The sequence below is a fragment of the Polyodon spathula genome, chromosome 31 (assembly GCF_017654505.1).
Source record: "Polyodon spathula isolate WHYD16114869_AA chromosome 31, ASM1765450v1, whole genome shotgun sequence".
Taxonomy (NCBI): domain Eukaryota; kingdom Metazoa; phylum Chordata; class Actinopteri; order Acipenseriformes; family Polyodontidae; genus Polyodon; species Polyodon spathula.
In genome coordinates, this window is record NC_054564.1 from 131,241 (window position 1) to 145,812 (window position 14,572).

Sequence of the window (14,572 nt, forward strand, 5' to 3'; positions counted from 1 at the left end):
TTTTTTTTGTCAAAAACGTTCTTAAAAACATTAATCTTTGATACTACGGTTCTGGCCAAAAGCGTTGCATCTCCCTATAGAACTAACACATTTTTACTTTGTTAAAAGTCGAATGAAAGCTGCTGAATAACATCACGCTAACGTATTGAAGTACACACAGCTTTGTAGTTTTCCAGATACTCAACGAAAACCTGACAAATTAAAAAACGTGACATTTCAAAATTTAACATGAAATACAGTTCTACTATTACGGCTTCTGGTAGACTTTTGCAAATTATTTCTCGGTGATGCAAAACGTTTGTCCAGAGCTGCTCAGAGCGGCCCAGTGCCCTGTAGAGGCTGCAGTAGTTAAAAGAACTGATCTGGTTGCTGAGGACAGACTCAGACTCAGACGCGCTGCTGCGCAGCTGCCCGCGGCCCCCTGTCAGGTTCAGGAGTCGACCTTCACAAACACTTTGGGTCGAGAGAATATCTTGATGGCTTCCTCCACCTCGGAGAGCTTGCTGTCCAGCTCGGCGCGGCGTGTTTGCACACTCAGGGTGTCCGCTCTCACAGGCAGCCGGAGCAGCTGCTGGACCAGGTCCTGCTGGGCTGTGGAGAGAAAGGACGAGGTGGGCAGGGTTCAGCCAGGGGGGCACATTCTAGAGTCAGGGCACCTCATACAGAGCCAGCAACATTACATTCTGGTGCCAGTCCACATGTTTAATTAATTTTGTATGTATTCCTTAGCAACCATAGATGATGGTAGTTTCTCACTGGGTCTGGACAAGTTGTGAGGGGAACTTGATTAAGGTGAGGTTTGATAATTCAGCACTAGCAGGGTCTCTAGCAGGGCAGGCTGGGGAACTGTGAAGCAGGGCAGGCTGGGGAACTGTGAAGCAGGGCAGGCTGGGGAGCTGTGAAGCGGGGCAGGCTGGGGAGCTGTGAAGCATGGCAGGCTAGGGAGCTGTGAAGCATGGCAGGCTGGGGAGCTGTGAAGCGGGGCAGGCTGGGGAGCTGTGAAGCAGGGCAGGCTGGGGAGCTGTGAAGCAGGGCAGGCTGGGGAGCTGTGAAGCAGGGCAGGCTGGGGAGCTGTGAAGCAGGGCAGGCTGGAGAGCTGTGAAGCAGGGCAGGCTGGAGAGCTGTGAAGCAGGGCAGGCTGGGGACCTACTTGTTTTGAGGGAGTTGAGAGTCCCCTGCCGCTCACTCTCGGGCATCCTGGTGTGTCCGGGAGGCATGGCCGGGTCGGGCTGGTTCCTCCGGCGCTCCTCTTCCTGCTGCTTCCACTCAGCCCTCCGCTCTTGCAGACTGTGGGGTGGGGGGCGGGGGGACAGGTGCGACAGTGAGCTTCATTATTTGAAAAGTCAATGGCTTTAACAATCTGATTCCCACACCCTCAAGACCCACCTGCTGAGACTGCACTTGTAGAGCTCCCGATCTGCCCCTCTACTGCACACTGCACTACTGTTACATCGATGTAGATGCAAACTGTCTTTATCCTTACTTGTTACTTGTTATCTCCTATCGTATTCTAGTAGTATTTGCACTCACTGTAAACTACACTGTATTTAAATGCTGTCTTTGCACTGTAAGCTTGTCCTGCCCTGAAACACCTGTAAATCACCTTGGATAAAGGCAGCTGCCAAATAAACTACTACTAATAATAATAATAATAATAATAATAATAATCCTCACTACCACGAGAGAGAAATCAGGGTTGAAAGGAACACGTGGGCTCCTGAACGCAAGGCAAAGGAAGGAAACCGTGCATGCAGGCCAGACGTCACTAAAGAGAGTTTTCTTTTCTTTCCTTATTGTCAGTCAAAACTGGCTTTAACACCACTCAATCACAAACAGGCTCTCTGCTCGGAGCATCACGACTCTAAATGAAGTGGGGTGCTTGTCGGTGGCAGGATGCCTTGGTCTCAGTGCGAGACTCAGATCCCCAGAGTCCTGACAGAGACAGACAGTGGTCTTGCTGCTCACTACTGTGGGACGCGTCCCTTCTGGTTGGAGTCGTATTCCCGCTGCTCCCTCCTCTTGTTCTCCAGCACCTCGGACAGAGACTGCAGGGACTTGGAGCGCCGTAGCGCTGCCTGCCTGGCGTTCCGCGCGTTGTGGCTCACAAAGTTGATGTTTGTTCCTTTCACCTGGATCTGTAACGCCAGAGCGGGGCGACTGTGAACATTTCATTTGATTATTAATAGATACACATACAGCTACGGCCAGAAGTTTTGCATCGTCCTTTAGAATGAACACATTGTGCTTCATGCAGTCGAATGAAAGCTGCTGAATAATGTTAACATATATATTGTACTTAATGAACAACTGACAAAAATTTTAAAATGTGACATTTTAGAAATACTACGGTACTACTATTGTGGCATCTGGTAGACCTTTGCGGTATCATTCTGTAATGTATTTGATACACGAATAAAAGATCTAAATTCTGTTCCTATAGTTTTTTTTAATGATGTCTCAATCCTAAAATTCTAGGTGATGCTAAACTTTTGACCAGAGCTGCACATAAAGAAGACTTTTACAGCTTTATTTCAAGTGTTTTAGGTAGGGGTATGGGTAGTTCCTCCTCGTTTCTATCTCCAGTCCTATTGCCCTTCCTGCTCTCACCTCTGCCGTGGGGCTGCCGTCACCGCTGGATTTTGGGGGGCTCGGGGACGGAGAGCGCTTGGGCTGCACCCCTGATCCGCAGAGGGAGTGCGCCTTCAGGTAATTCTGACACTCCGGCTTCCTGGGGGGAGACATCTCCTAAACAAAGCAAACAGAGCGGCCTGAGGGATGAGTGCTTTGGTTCAACACAAACACTCTTGGGTCTCCATCCCTCCAAGAGCATGCAGGAACACTGCCGGGTCTCCATCCCTCCAAGAGCATGCAGGAACACTGCCGGGTCTCCATCCCTCCAAGAGCATGCAGGAACACTGCCGGGTCTTCAGCCCAAAGCAGAATCGGGCTTCGTCGGTCGGGCTGCTGAACGTTATACGGAATCCAAGCACTGCAGCATAGCTGCTTCGCATTCACAGTGTACTCCATGCACACGCACACACAGCCAGGCACATACAGCTGCGGCCAAAACCATTGCATCCCCCTAGAGAAAGAACTCATTGTATTTCATAAAGCTGAATGAAACCTGCTGAATAATGTTACGTTAACATAGTGAATTACACACCGCCGCTTTGTAGTTTTCCATATATAGTAGTTAACAAAAAACTGACAACAATTTAAAAAATCTAACATGAAATACTACTGTACTGCTATTATGGCTTCTGGCAGACTTTTTTTTGCGATATCATTTTATAGTTTATTTGATTACATGATGTTAAATAAAAGATCTAAATTATGTTCATATAGTTAAAAAAAAATGAATAAATGATCTCTCTAAAATTGTAAGAGATGCAAACCGTTTGGCCAGAGCTGTGCACTCACATGCATGACACCGACGCACACACATTGTAACCCTTGCATGCTTGTGCACACGCCTACAACCCACCACGTGGAAATGCTTTCCAGATTGAGCTGCGCTCTTTGTCTCGTCAGTTTTATGTTTAATAAATCACAGCTACTGACCTCATCAAAGGGGGGGGTGTCTGCCTGAAACTGCTGAAATAAAGCAAAGGAAAGAAATCACTGTCCACACCCCAATACACTGAGAGTGATGGACACTGTCCACACCCCAGTACACTGAGAGTGATGGACACTGTCCACACCCCAATACACTGAGAGTGATGGACACTGTCCACACCCCAATACACAGAGTTTTATATCAAGAAAATAGATTTCCTGAGAATAGAGACCCAGCTCTTTTACACGCAATGCATCATCTGCAACAGCAAAATCGTGACTACAGCCTGAGGGCTCTGTACGGGTCCTACCTGCAGCTGGGCCATGACTTTGGACTGCACTCCCTCGTACTTCTGAGACTTCCAGAGCGCTTTCACGGGTTTGGGTCGGGCGCCCTCGCGCTCCTGCTCCTTCTCCCGGCACCGGCGCTGGATCTCACGCAGGCGCCTCACGTTCTCCTTCTCGTGGTTCCGTGGCTCCTTCTCTGTTCAAGCCACAGACGGGACAGCACCGGGGTTACAACCACACAGCACAGCACAGCACTGGGAGATGATACAGAGTGTGTGTTTACTTGGTGGAGATGATTGCGAGAGTGGGTGTTTACTTGGTGGAGATGATAGAGAGAGTGGGTGTTTACTTGGTGGAGATGACAAAGACAGTGGGTGTTTACTTGGTGGAGATGATAGTGTGTGTTTACTTGGTGGAGATGACAGAGACAGTGGGTGTTTACTTGGTGGAGATGACAGAGACAGTGGGTGTTTACTTGGTGGAGATGATAGAGAGTGGGTGTTTACTTGGTGGAGATGACAGAGAGAGTGGGTGTTTACTTGGTGGAGATGACAGAGAGAGTGGGTATTTACTTGGTGGAGATGATAGAGAGAGTGGGTGTTTACTTGGTGGAGATGACAGAGAGAGTGGGTGTTTACTTGGTGGAGATGACAGAGAGAGTGGGTGTTTACTTGGTGGCGGGGGGTCAAGTCGCAGGGAGACCCCCTGGAGCTGCAGCAGTCTCCCCACGGTGCCCCTCTGACCTCTCTCCAGGATTTCCGTGGCGTTGGGGCGCACGCGGGGAGGGGGCGCTGGCCGGGCACTGTAGCAGGTGGGGTACAGAGTGGGGTCCGGGGCCAGGGGCCCGGAGAGGAAATCTAGCTTCAGGGAATGTCCCTCTAGCCTGCCTCGAGCTGCAGGGAGAGAAGGCAGAGTCACTGACACAGTGATATTCTCTATATAGCGCTGTTAGAAATGCTTTGCTGTTACCAATAGCACTGGTGTGATTCCAGCGAGCCTTACCAGACATGGGGCGTTTGTAACACTCCGGGAACAGCGATGGGTCTGGCGGGATGGGTCCACATATCTTAGAAGCCCCTTCCGACATCTTTATTGGCCTCTTCTGCTGCTGCTGTGCGACTGAAATTGTATTTAATTTAGTGAAACATAATAATAATAATAATAATAATAATAATAATAATAATAATAATAATAATAAACAGCAGTACAATAGATATTAATGCAAAACAAAAAGGCAAGAATGAGAACCTGATTCACTTTGTCTCTTCCTTGCAAGACTATTATTATTATTATTATTATTATTATTACAATATCGATCCAGTTGCAGACTCGAGCTGCTTTGCTAGGCTGAACTCTGCGGTGTTCTTATAGTTTTGGAAAGTGTGTCGATGCCAGAGACACATGCAGGCATTCATAACCTCTCGGGCCAGTACGATCTCAATCATTAACAAGCATTTACAAAGCAGGCGCGTCGCTTTCAAACTGTCACTTGCACCGCATCCCTCGCTTCCTGTGCTATAATGAACGCACTTCATTAAAACTCCATTTTTAAAAGTCAAACAGCTGTGGGGATAATACCACTCAACTAAACACACACTGTGAACACATTAATAAAAACAGAATAAATACAAACAAACAAACAAACAAATAAATAAACGCGAGCCCATGCTATCGTGGCCTCGTCCCAGTGGGGGCCAAGCCTTCATTTACAGCACTTTATAGAGAAACACAGGATTTTTAAAAGCAATTTAAAAAGTTGTAAATAATAATAATACATAATTAAAAAGTTTACCTTGACTGCCTGTATTCCGTGAACCAAACTGTCTACCACACACACAAAATTAATGACGCCACCAATCACCGTGGCAACCGCCGCTTCTGGTGACGTAGGGCACTACTTTCCTGATCGGGTCAACGCGTCACTGTGCAGCCTCTGTGTCTGGCTTTCTAAAGGGCTTTAAAATGTGTATTTAAAATATATATATATATATATATATATATATATATATATATATATATATATATATATATATATATATATTATATATATATATTTTTACTGATTAACATAAAACATGTTAGTTTAGACGACATACGCTTCTGACGATAGTAACCTTTATTCGCATCATACAAACGTGAGATCACTGTTACATGCAACTGTGCTGCCCGTGACATTATGCCAGAGAAATTATTGTACAGTGTTCAGAATTTCAGTTCAGTGTGTTTAAAATTAAATTAATTAAAACGCTAATTAAATAAATACAAGATTATTTAATTATCTTCAGTCAATTAAAAAAAATGCATAAAACGTGTTTTTTGTAAGAAACGTATAAACTCTTGAATATATAGCTAGCTCGATATACAGTATATTGATTGCTAGTGTACTTTGTGTGTCTCTCCAGAGGGCTGTAGTCCGTTACGGGCGTGCCCAATGACAGTGAAGCAGGGGTTGCGCATGCGTATTAGAAGCTACTCTTGCGCGTTGGGTGCATTTCTCCTTCAATCTGCCCTCCCTGAGACTCGCAGCCGAGACCAGAGCCGGGCACCGGGCGAGCGAAACACCGGTAAGGACGCGCAGAGGGGGATTGGCAAGGGGCTGAACACAGCGGCGTGGCTTTTACTTCTGAAATTGAGCAGGTAAAGTAAGGGTGTGCGCCTGCAAAGCGGGTTTAAGCTGTCAGCCACGGTAGAGCCAGTGGGAAAGGCCTGGAAAAACACGCGAGGTTGGTTTTGCTGCCAGGGTAGTGCCGGGTAAGGGAACGGCACGCAAGGTGTAGGCTTGCCTCGCAATGGTGTGGCCTTTCTGCGCAGAAATGACAGTTGCGGTCACTGGTGGCCTGACAGCTTACTGGTTTCCATACCAGAAGGACTGCTTTTCTGATTCTCTCTCCTCTCTCTCCCTCTCTGTCTCGGAGCTGTGTACGCCTCGGTGTGTAACGTGTAGCATCGCCAGATCCTCTGCGCTCCCCTGCCTTTTAAACTGTAGCGACAAGTCACAATGTAGCGCTGTGACAATGGCCGGTGTGCGCAGTGAGAGCGACAGTGAGGAAGGGACGACAAGCCGCACGACGTGCCGCGACCCAGAGAATGACATTCAGGGGTTAACCGGAACAGTGGTGGTTAATGACAGGATTGTATAATAATACATTATTATTATTATTATTATTATTATTATTATTATTATTATTATTATCTGAAGAATTTTCCAATTAGACAGCAGCTGAGCTTCCGTGTCTGATCCCCCGATCCGTGCGATTCCTGGCAGTGCGGGGGCGGGCGGGGTCATTTACTGTGCGTTTAAAAAAACTAGTTTGCTACCCATTGCTACCGTATAGAGAGACGTATAGAAAGCGGTCGCTGGCGAGTGTCACCCGGTGATGCGAGATTACCTGATATGAGACTCGGGCTCAGCAGTATAGACGGGAACGTTCAACTGCTAGTCGTGCCCTTTGTTCAACAGGGCTGGTTGTCTGTAAAGGAGGGTCACATGGACCCCGTTTCGAGTTCTGTGCGGACTAAATCTAGCACAACGCCGCGGCTTTGGTTTCATGAGACACGGCTGCTCATGTCAGTCAGCTGCAGCGCTAGTCCTGGGTGCTGCTGGGTGCTGGCAATGGCAGGTTTTCATTAGTCGATTAAGCGCTGCTGTAAAGCGCGCATTTGAACTTGTTTGTCCATTCTGCTGTCAGGATGCTGGGTTTCTCAAAACCAGATGTGTATAAGAAACTGCCTCGGAAGCAGTTGTATTTCATTTCTCCGATGCGCTGTGGATTAGGTGCTTGATAGGAATTAATCAGCGATTCATCTTCTTTCTATAGACTGCAGTGCTGCAAACCACACTCACTCACTCTCACAGGTCCAGCACCTTTTCAAGTCCCTTCATTACCGAGCCGTCTGTGTGACCTTGTGAAAGTCAGTAAGAGAAAACCTTCAGCCTCACGGGGTCTCTGGAGAGCCCATTGCTGTGGAACCTCCTTTGCATCAGGTGCCTGGGTTTGCAGTGATGAGGCTGGGTTGTGATTGGCTGGCACTGTTGGTGGGGCTGTGCAATTGGCTGGCAGTGGCGCGCTGGTGAAAGTGATGGATGGTAGCTGAATGAACAAGACTGTAGTAGCAGTAAAGACTAACGGAACCCATGTGGTCAAGGCCGCTGAACTGCAGCGAGAGATTAGATTTCTAAATAATGTGTGTGGGAGACGCAAGCCTTGTGAGCTTCTGCACACAGATTAATTCCTCCTGTTACCACGGCAACGTTTATTACATGCCTCTGCTGAATTGATCGGCTCTTACGAGCGCAGCGTGGCACCCCCAGTAGAGTTTGGATACGGATTCTGTGTTGAAATTAGAGTCCCAGTACAAGCTGTATTTGCTTACACAGCTCTGCAGACCGAAAGTGCAGATCTGAGATGCATTCCCATAATCCCCTGCACTTCTCCTCTGCTCTCTTCACAGACACCATGGCAGTTCCACCATCATACTGTGACTTGGGAAAGTCAGCCAAGGATATCTTCAGCAAGGGCTATGGTGAGTGGGAGTGGGAGTGGGAGGGACGGACTCCATTTCAGTGAAAGGGGGTTCTACTGTCCCACTGTATTGCAGGGATCTTGTGCTGTGTTTGGATGTGTTGGTCCTTTTTAAGGGCCAGCCTTGTGAGATGAATCCTCCTCTTTGTTTTTATAATAATGCAACGCCTTGTCGCAGGTCGACCCTCTCGGGTGTGAGGCACGCCTGCCGCTGGTTCAGTGGACCTGAATGTGCTGCTTCGTTCAGACACGCTGCCTGTCTGTCAGTGTCACGGCTGACCTTGTGCTGTCAGGAAACTCGCTCGTTAGAATCTCAAAGCTGCCGTCCCTTGAGACTGGACTGCTTAGCCCAGAGCAGGGTCAACCCCTCTAGATCAGTATTGAGACTCTGCTCTGCTTAGCCCAGAGCAGGGTCAGCCCCTCTAGATCAGTATTGAGACTCTGCTCTGCTTAGCCCAGAGTCACCGGGAGACCTAGTTTGAGGGGCTGTACCAAACCCCAAGTCTCCCTGCCTGGTGTACCGTGCAGTGGCCAGAGTCTCCTTAAACCAGGTTCCTCCATGCTCCCTCGGCTTCAGTTCTTGTAATTTCCAGCCTTGCTGTCAGCAGGGGCCTTTCCGTTCTGCATTGCATTCGCACTTCCCTTCACACACAGAGGCCGGGCAGTCCCTTAATACAGGGGCAAACCGAGCCACAGCAGCTAGCTCAGACAGCTGGATATAATCTGTCAGAGACAGCTGGAGCTTCAGAGCAGAATACTCCCCGAAATGTTGTTCTCCCAGTATCAGGAATGTTCTCTGTGTATCTTCAGAGGGGTAGTTAGCTCCTACCTGAATAACCTGCCCCTGACTTCACTGTGAAGGCTGTCTGTCTGCAGGGATGCATCCACATCACTCCTCTGTGTGTTTTTCCCAGGCTTCGGGGTCGTGAAGTTGGACTTGAAGACCAAGTCTCAGAGCGGAGTGGTGAGTATCGCTCCAGAGAGCATGGAGCTGGGGACCCCTGACTCTCTCCAGAGCAGGAGCTTTGTAGGGTGTGACCTGCAGCGCTGGGGGGACCCCTGTGAGCATCATTGCAGGGTGACCCCAGCTCCCACCCTCACAGTCGCTTGCATGAAGGCTGCGTGTCATTTCCAACGTACAGCTCTGGCCAAAAGTTTTGCATCCCCCTGTGGAATGAACCCATCCATGCAGTCGAAACAAAGCTGCTGAATAATGTTTACATGTTGAATTGCACACCGCTTTGTAGTTTTCACTTTAAAAATTGAAAAAATGTGACATTTCAAAATCTAACTTGAAATACTTCTGTACTGCTATTAAGGCTTCCGGTAGACTCTTTTTTTTTTTTGCGATATCATTGACTAGTGTCTTCGATTACACAACGTTAAATAAAAGATCTAAATTACGTTCCTAGTTTTTTTTTTCTTTAGTTGCGTGTCAATCCTCAAACGCTGGGTGATGCAGAACGTTTGTTCACAGCGGTAGCCTCTGTTTAAGGCGACGATGAATTTAACCTGGGAAATGATGTTTTGCAGCGAGGTGGGTCTTCCTGACTCCTTTGTGCACACTGAGTCTCTGCACCTTGTGTTGTCCCTGCTGTGTTTGAGAACGAGCCCCTCTTTTGAAGCGTGCTTGAACACTGCACTCCTAACCCTTGGTTTCTCCTCTCTTTCCTTCTGCCTCTTTTTGGACTGGGATGGTTCAGATGGTAAGGTTGTGTTTGTAACGGCTGCTGTACTGTCTGGACATTGCATTGCAGAACCCTCGCTGTGGAATAAACAAAGACTTGTAAAAATATACACCGTGTGTTTCTAAATTAGCGGTTTTAAAAAAAAAAATCTAAATAGCTTTCTTCACAGATCAGAACAATATTTAATATCTGCCCAGCACAATTTATTTTAATGTCTCCAGCAAAGCATGTATTGGTGGAACCCCAGCGCTGGTGTGTTCTGGAAAGCTCTGTCGGTTTGTCTCTTAATCTCTTCCTTGACTGTCTTCAGCCCTGCTTCCTCACGCAGTAAGAGATCGATTTAAAAGTCATAGCAGCGCTAATCCAAGATTGGATCTAAACAGACCGAAAACGCTTTGGGGTTGTTTGGGGAAGGCGAGAACAAGCGAGCTGTCTGGCAACGTGGCTTTAACCAGTGAAACCCTTTATCTCAGCAGTACTCCCAGCAGTGTCTGTCAGTGTTGCAGCCTGGGACCGAAACATCTCCAGCCCCTGTGCATGTGTTTTTTGCTTCAGTTTTGTCTATCGTGGGTGTGTGTGTGTGTACGAATGACTTACCCTCTGTGTGTGTGTGTGTGTACGAATGACTTACCCTCTGTGTGTGTGTGTGTGTGTGTGTGACTGTGTCTCTGTGTGTGTGTGTGCGCGTGTGTGTGTGTATGGATGGCTCACCCTCTGTGTGTGTGTGTGTGTGTGCGTGTGCGTGTGTACGAATGACTTACCCTGTGTGTGTGCGTGTGTATGGATGGCTTGCCCTCTGTGTGTGCGTGTGCGTGTGTACGGATGGCTTGCCCTCTGTGTGTGCGCATGTGTACGGATGGCTTACCCTCTGTGTGTGCGTGTGTGTGTGTGTGTGTGCGTGTGTATGGATGGCTTACCCTCTGTGTGTGCGTGTGCGTGTGCATGTGTACGGATGGCTCACCCTCTGTGTGTGCGCTTGTGTACGGATGGCTTACCCTCTGTGTGTGTGTCTGTGTGTGTGTGTGTGCGTGTGTACGGATGGCTCACCCTCTGTGTGTGCGTGTGTGTGCGCGTGTGTACGGATGGCTCACCCTCTGTGTGTGTGCCTGCAGGAGTTCTCCACCTCCGGCTCTTCAAACACAGACTCCGGGAAGGCGACGGGGAGTCTGGAGACCAAGTACAAGATGAAGGAGCTGGGCCTGACCTTCAACCAGAAGTGGAACACAGACAACACCCTGAGCACCGGGGTCACCCTGGAGGACCAGGTAGGCTTCCCGCGGCTCGAATAGAAAGCGCTCTCATTGGAACTTACTAATAATAATAATAATGCCATCTTCGTTAGTCAAATACTTCATTTTAAAGTTTTCAAACCCTGTTTCGCAGTACTGTTTTACTTCTATTAATGACCGTAAAATTGAGCAGCTGAAATTCAAACAGAACTGATTTAAAGGGAACTCAAAGCCTTAAATGAAATAGAATAACTGAATTATATAGATATATATATATATATATATATATATATATATATATATATATATATATATATATATATATATATATATATATATATAAATAAATGTGTGTGTGTGTGTGTGTGTGTATTATATATAATAATGTTTCTTTCTCTACAGTTGGCGAACGGACTCAAGCTTACCTTTGACACTTCATTCGTACCAAACACAGGGTAAATACAACATCACTGTGAATGTGTGGACTGTCTCTTTAATGTGTGTTTCAGTAGACTTCTGTAGATCCTGTTTAAAATCAGCGCCAAGTAATAAAACCTTTTATTTCTTATGATTATTCAATGCACTTTAAACAACAGAAACTTTCTTTATCCAGGGCTAAAAAACCCCTGATTTTCTTCGCTCGCTCTCGTTCCTAAGAGATGGTCTTGTTGTGTGTCTCTCAGTAAGAAGAGTGGTAAGCTGAAGACTGGGTACAAGCGTGACTACATCAACCTGGGCTGCGACGTGGATTTCGACTTTGCCGGCCCTGTGATCCACGGGGCCGCTGTCGTCGGCTACGAGGGCTGGCTCGCTGGCTACCAGGTGGCCTTCGACACAGCCAAGTCCAGGCTGGCCCAGAACAACTTCGCCCTGGGCTACAAGGCAGGAGACTTCCAGCTGCACACCTGCGTGTGAGTACAGCGCGCCGCCCCCTGCTGGCACTCGGGAGAGAGCTGCCCGAACCAAGCAGCATCGCATTACTACCGTGTCATCGTGCATACAAGTCATCTTAACCCTAAATTGTTACTTCTTCTCGCCTGTTGTGTTCTAGTAGCATTTGCACTCGCTGTAAACTACACTGTGTTTAAGAATTGTTTTTGTGCTGCCCATTTGCCTTGGATTAAAGCATCTGCCAGTAATAATAATAAATAAAACTTTCTTTTTTTCTTCTCCTCCTCTGCTTTCACAGCAACGACGGGACGGAGTTCGGCGGCTCCATCTACCAGAAGGTGAACGACAAGCTGGAGACTGCAGTGAACCTGGCCTGGACCGCGGGCAGCAACAACACCCGCTTCGGCATCGCAGCCAAGTACCAGCTGGATACGGACACTGCCATCTCCGTGTCAGGGGGAGTCCCCCTCCCCAAGGGGGGACTCCCCCTCCCCGGTCTCGCTCGCTGTACGAGGAAGCGCTACTTGGGAATCTTCTCCTTCTGAATGTCTCTCTATATCTGTGTTCCCTGCAGGCCAAAGTGAACAACGCCAGCCTGATCGGAGTAGGATACACCCAGACCCTCAGGCCAGGTATCTTTCCAACTCTGCCTCCCGCTGCAGGCTGCCAGCTGGCATGTGCAGCACTGGCCTGAAGCTTAGCATCGCCCTGTAGAATGAACTGCTTGTGCTTCATGAAGGCCAATGAAACCTGCCGAATAATGTTATTCACATGCTGAATCCCACACGTGTGTGTGTCCAGACAGCACAGCTCCAGCACTACCCTGAGTTTTAGCCTTGCTGTAACTGCAGTCTGTGTGCGTCAGGCAGGCAGTTTAATAACGGATCGTGTAGTAAATCGTTTCTTTTTTTCCCCTCTCGCCCGTGACAGGAGTGAAGCTGACTCTGTCTGGTCTGGTGGACGGAAAGAACTTCAACGCTGGAGGTCACAAGATCGGTCTCGGGTTCGAACTCGAAGCATAAAGAGGGGGCGTGGGCCAGTCTACCCCTTCAGAAAGCGCTGGGACTGATCTGACTCCCCCTCCCCCACACACCCCTGATCTTCAATTTGCAGCATCCCGAACCCCTCGCACACTAACAGGCGATTCGGTTTCATTCTCAACTTTTTTTTTTTTTTCCTCCAACAAAGTGGAAATGTTTCGATTTTTTTTTTTTTTTTTTTTTTTTTTTTTCTTTCTTTTTTTAACTCCTTGGTGTTCAGCCCTTGTGGAGGGAAGCCTGGGTTTGTGACGTGCCACAATTGCAGCCCTATTGCAATTTTAAATTATTACCAAATTATTAACCTGTTGTGCTGGGAGCTCCGAACTTGAATTAAAATAAAGAAATGAAAACAAGATGAGTTTGCACTGAGAGATTTATTTTGGTCTCCGTTGCCCCCTGCCCTAAGCCAGTAAGCTCCTCTCCTGTCGGAATTCACATTGCATTAGATTTTCATTACCTTTCAAGTACAAAAGCAGTAATCCTGGGTTTAGGTGGGAGTCAAAGGTCGGAGTGGGTTGAACAGAGAACTGGGTTCCAGGAGATCCTGTTGTTAGTAACTTCTAGACAGCATTTAATCCTGCTTCACAATCTTCATCACCAAACTAATTTACAGGGCAAAAAAAAAAAAACCTTTATATATATATATACAATGACTGCAATACCTGTTAATAGAAACAGACTCCCTCCCACTTCAAACATACAGTAACACATACAAGCTATAAGTAGCAATATTGTAGGCGCATTGCATTGCATTGCGTCTGTCAGGAATCTCCGCTTCTCAGTGTGAGCCAGTAGGACCAATGGGATGATTGCGTTGCCGGGTTTCTACTCCTCGGTTTGGAGCCATGGTAACCCGACAGAAACGGCAACATAATAACCAGTCCTTAACCGGAAGCACGGAAGCTGCAGTACCAGACTCTCTCCACAAGAGGGTGGTGCTGCTGCACACCTCGGGGAAATGTTCAGTGTTCTCGCAACCTCTGGTCTGTGCACTTTCGTCAGTCAAGGCAAAGGGGACCACGTACAGTACACTGTGCTGCTCCGGTTCTTTACAGACTCTCCTGTGCCTCGAGCCTGGAGAGCTCCTCTTCGTACAGCCAGTCCCACTGCTGCAGGACCTGTGACACGCAGACACCCGACTCAGTTACACAGCAGCAGGGAGTACTGGATACCACTGGGCTCGGCTTGTTGAGGTGCTGCTTTGAGCTGAGGGAACACGAAGGCACTTTTCTTGTTCCAGGGACAGCGGCTTGAGACCTCGTCTGAGGCAACCCCTGAGGTCTCCCCTGGTGTGTCATGCAGTGGCCTGAAACCAAGGTCCGAGCAGCAAAGCCACTTCGTGTTCCCTCAGCTTTAGA

General features: G+C 47.9%; 2 protein-coding genes across 8 annotated transcripts; one reads left to right on the forward strand and one right to left on the reverse strand.

The window, feature by feature from the left end:
• Nucleotides 1-227: 227 nt before the first annotated feature.
• Nucleotides 228-7,650, reverse strand: enkd1 (enkurin domain containing 1). Of its 4 annotated transcripts, none has more exons than XM_041233780.1 (9): nt 7,233-7,650; nt 4,846-4,962; nt 4,515-4,736; nt 3,867-4,039; nt 3,562-3,594; nt 2,608-2,745; nt 1,966-2,135; nt 1,151-1,287; nt 228-591 (listed from the first exon to the last, which is right to left on the reverse strand). In XM_041233780.1, exons 2-9 carry the CDS (start codon nt 4,928-4,930, stop codon nt 431-433), a joined length of 1,119 nt encoding a protein of 372 aa, XP_041089714.1. In that variant the 5' UTR covers nt 4,931-4,962; nt 7,233-7,650; the 3' UTR covers nt 228-430. The 4 variants fall into 4 exon arrangements, with proteins under 4 accessions (XP_041089714.1, XP_041089715.1, XP_041089713.1 ...); XM_041233781.1 differs by lacking the exon at nt 7,233-7,650 and adding an exon at nt 5,636-5,738 and having other exon boundaries at nt 3,562-3,591; XM_041233779.1 differs by lacking the exon at nt 7,233-7,650 and adding an exon at nt 5,636-5,738.
• LOC121303215 (voltage-dependent anion-selective channel protein 2-like) lies at nt 6,308-13,567 on the forward strand. Of its 4 annotated transcripts, XM_041233775.1 has the most exons (11): nt 6,320-6,480; nt 7,662-7,828; nt 8,296-8,367; nt 9,281-9,330; nt 10,070-10,072; nt 11,167-11,319; nt 11,686-11,738; nt 11,967-12,194; nt 12,473-12,623; nt 12,749-12,806; nt 13,105-13,567. In XM_041233775.1, exons 3-11 carry the CDS (start codon nt 8,301-8,303, stop codon nt 13,194-13,196), a joined length of 855 nt encoding a protein of 284 aa, XP_041089709.1. In that variant the 5' UTR covers nt 6,320-6,480; nt 7,662-7,828; nt 8,296-8,300; the 3' UTR covers nt 13,197-13,567. The 4 variants fall into 4 exon arrangements, with proteins under 4 accessions (XP_041089711.1, XP_041089709.1, XP_041089710.1 ...); XM_041233777.1 differs by lacking the exon at nt 7,662-7,828 and having other exon boundaries at nt 6,308-6,407; XM_041233776.1 differs by lacking the exon at nt 10,070-10,072 and having other exon boundaries at nt 6,321-6,480.
• The last annotated feature ends 1,005 nt before the right edge of the window (nt 13,568-14,572 follow it).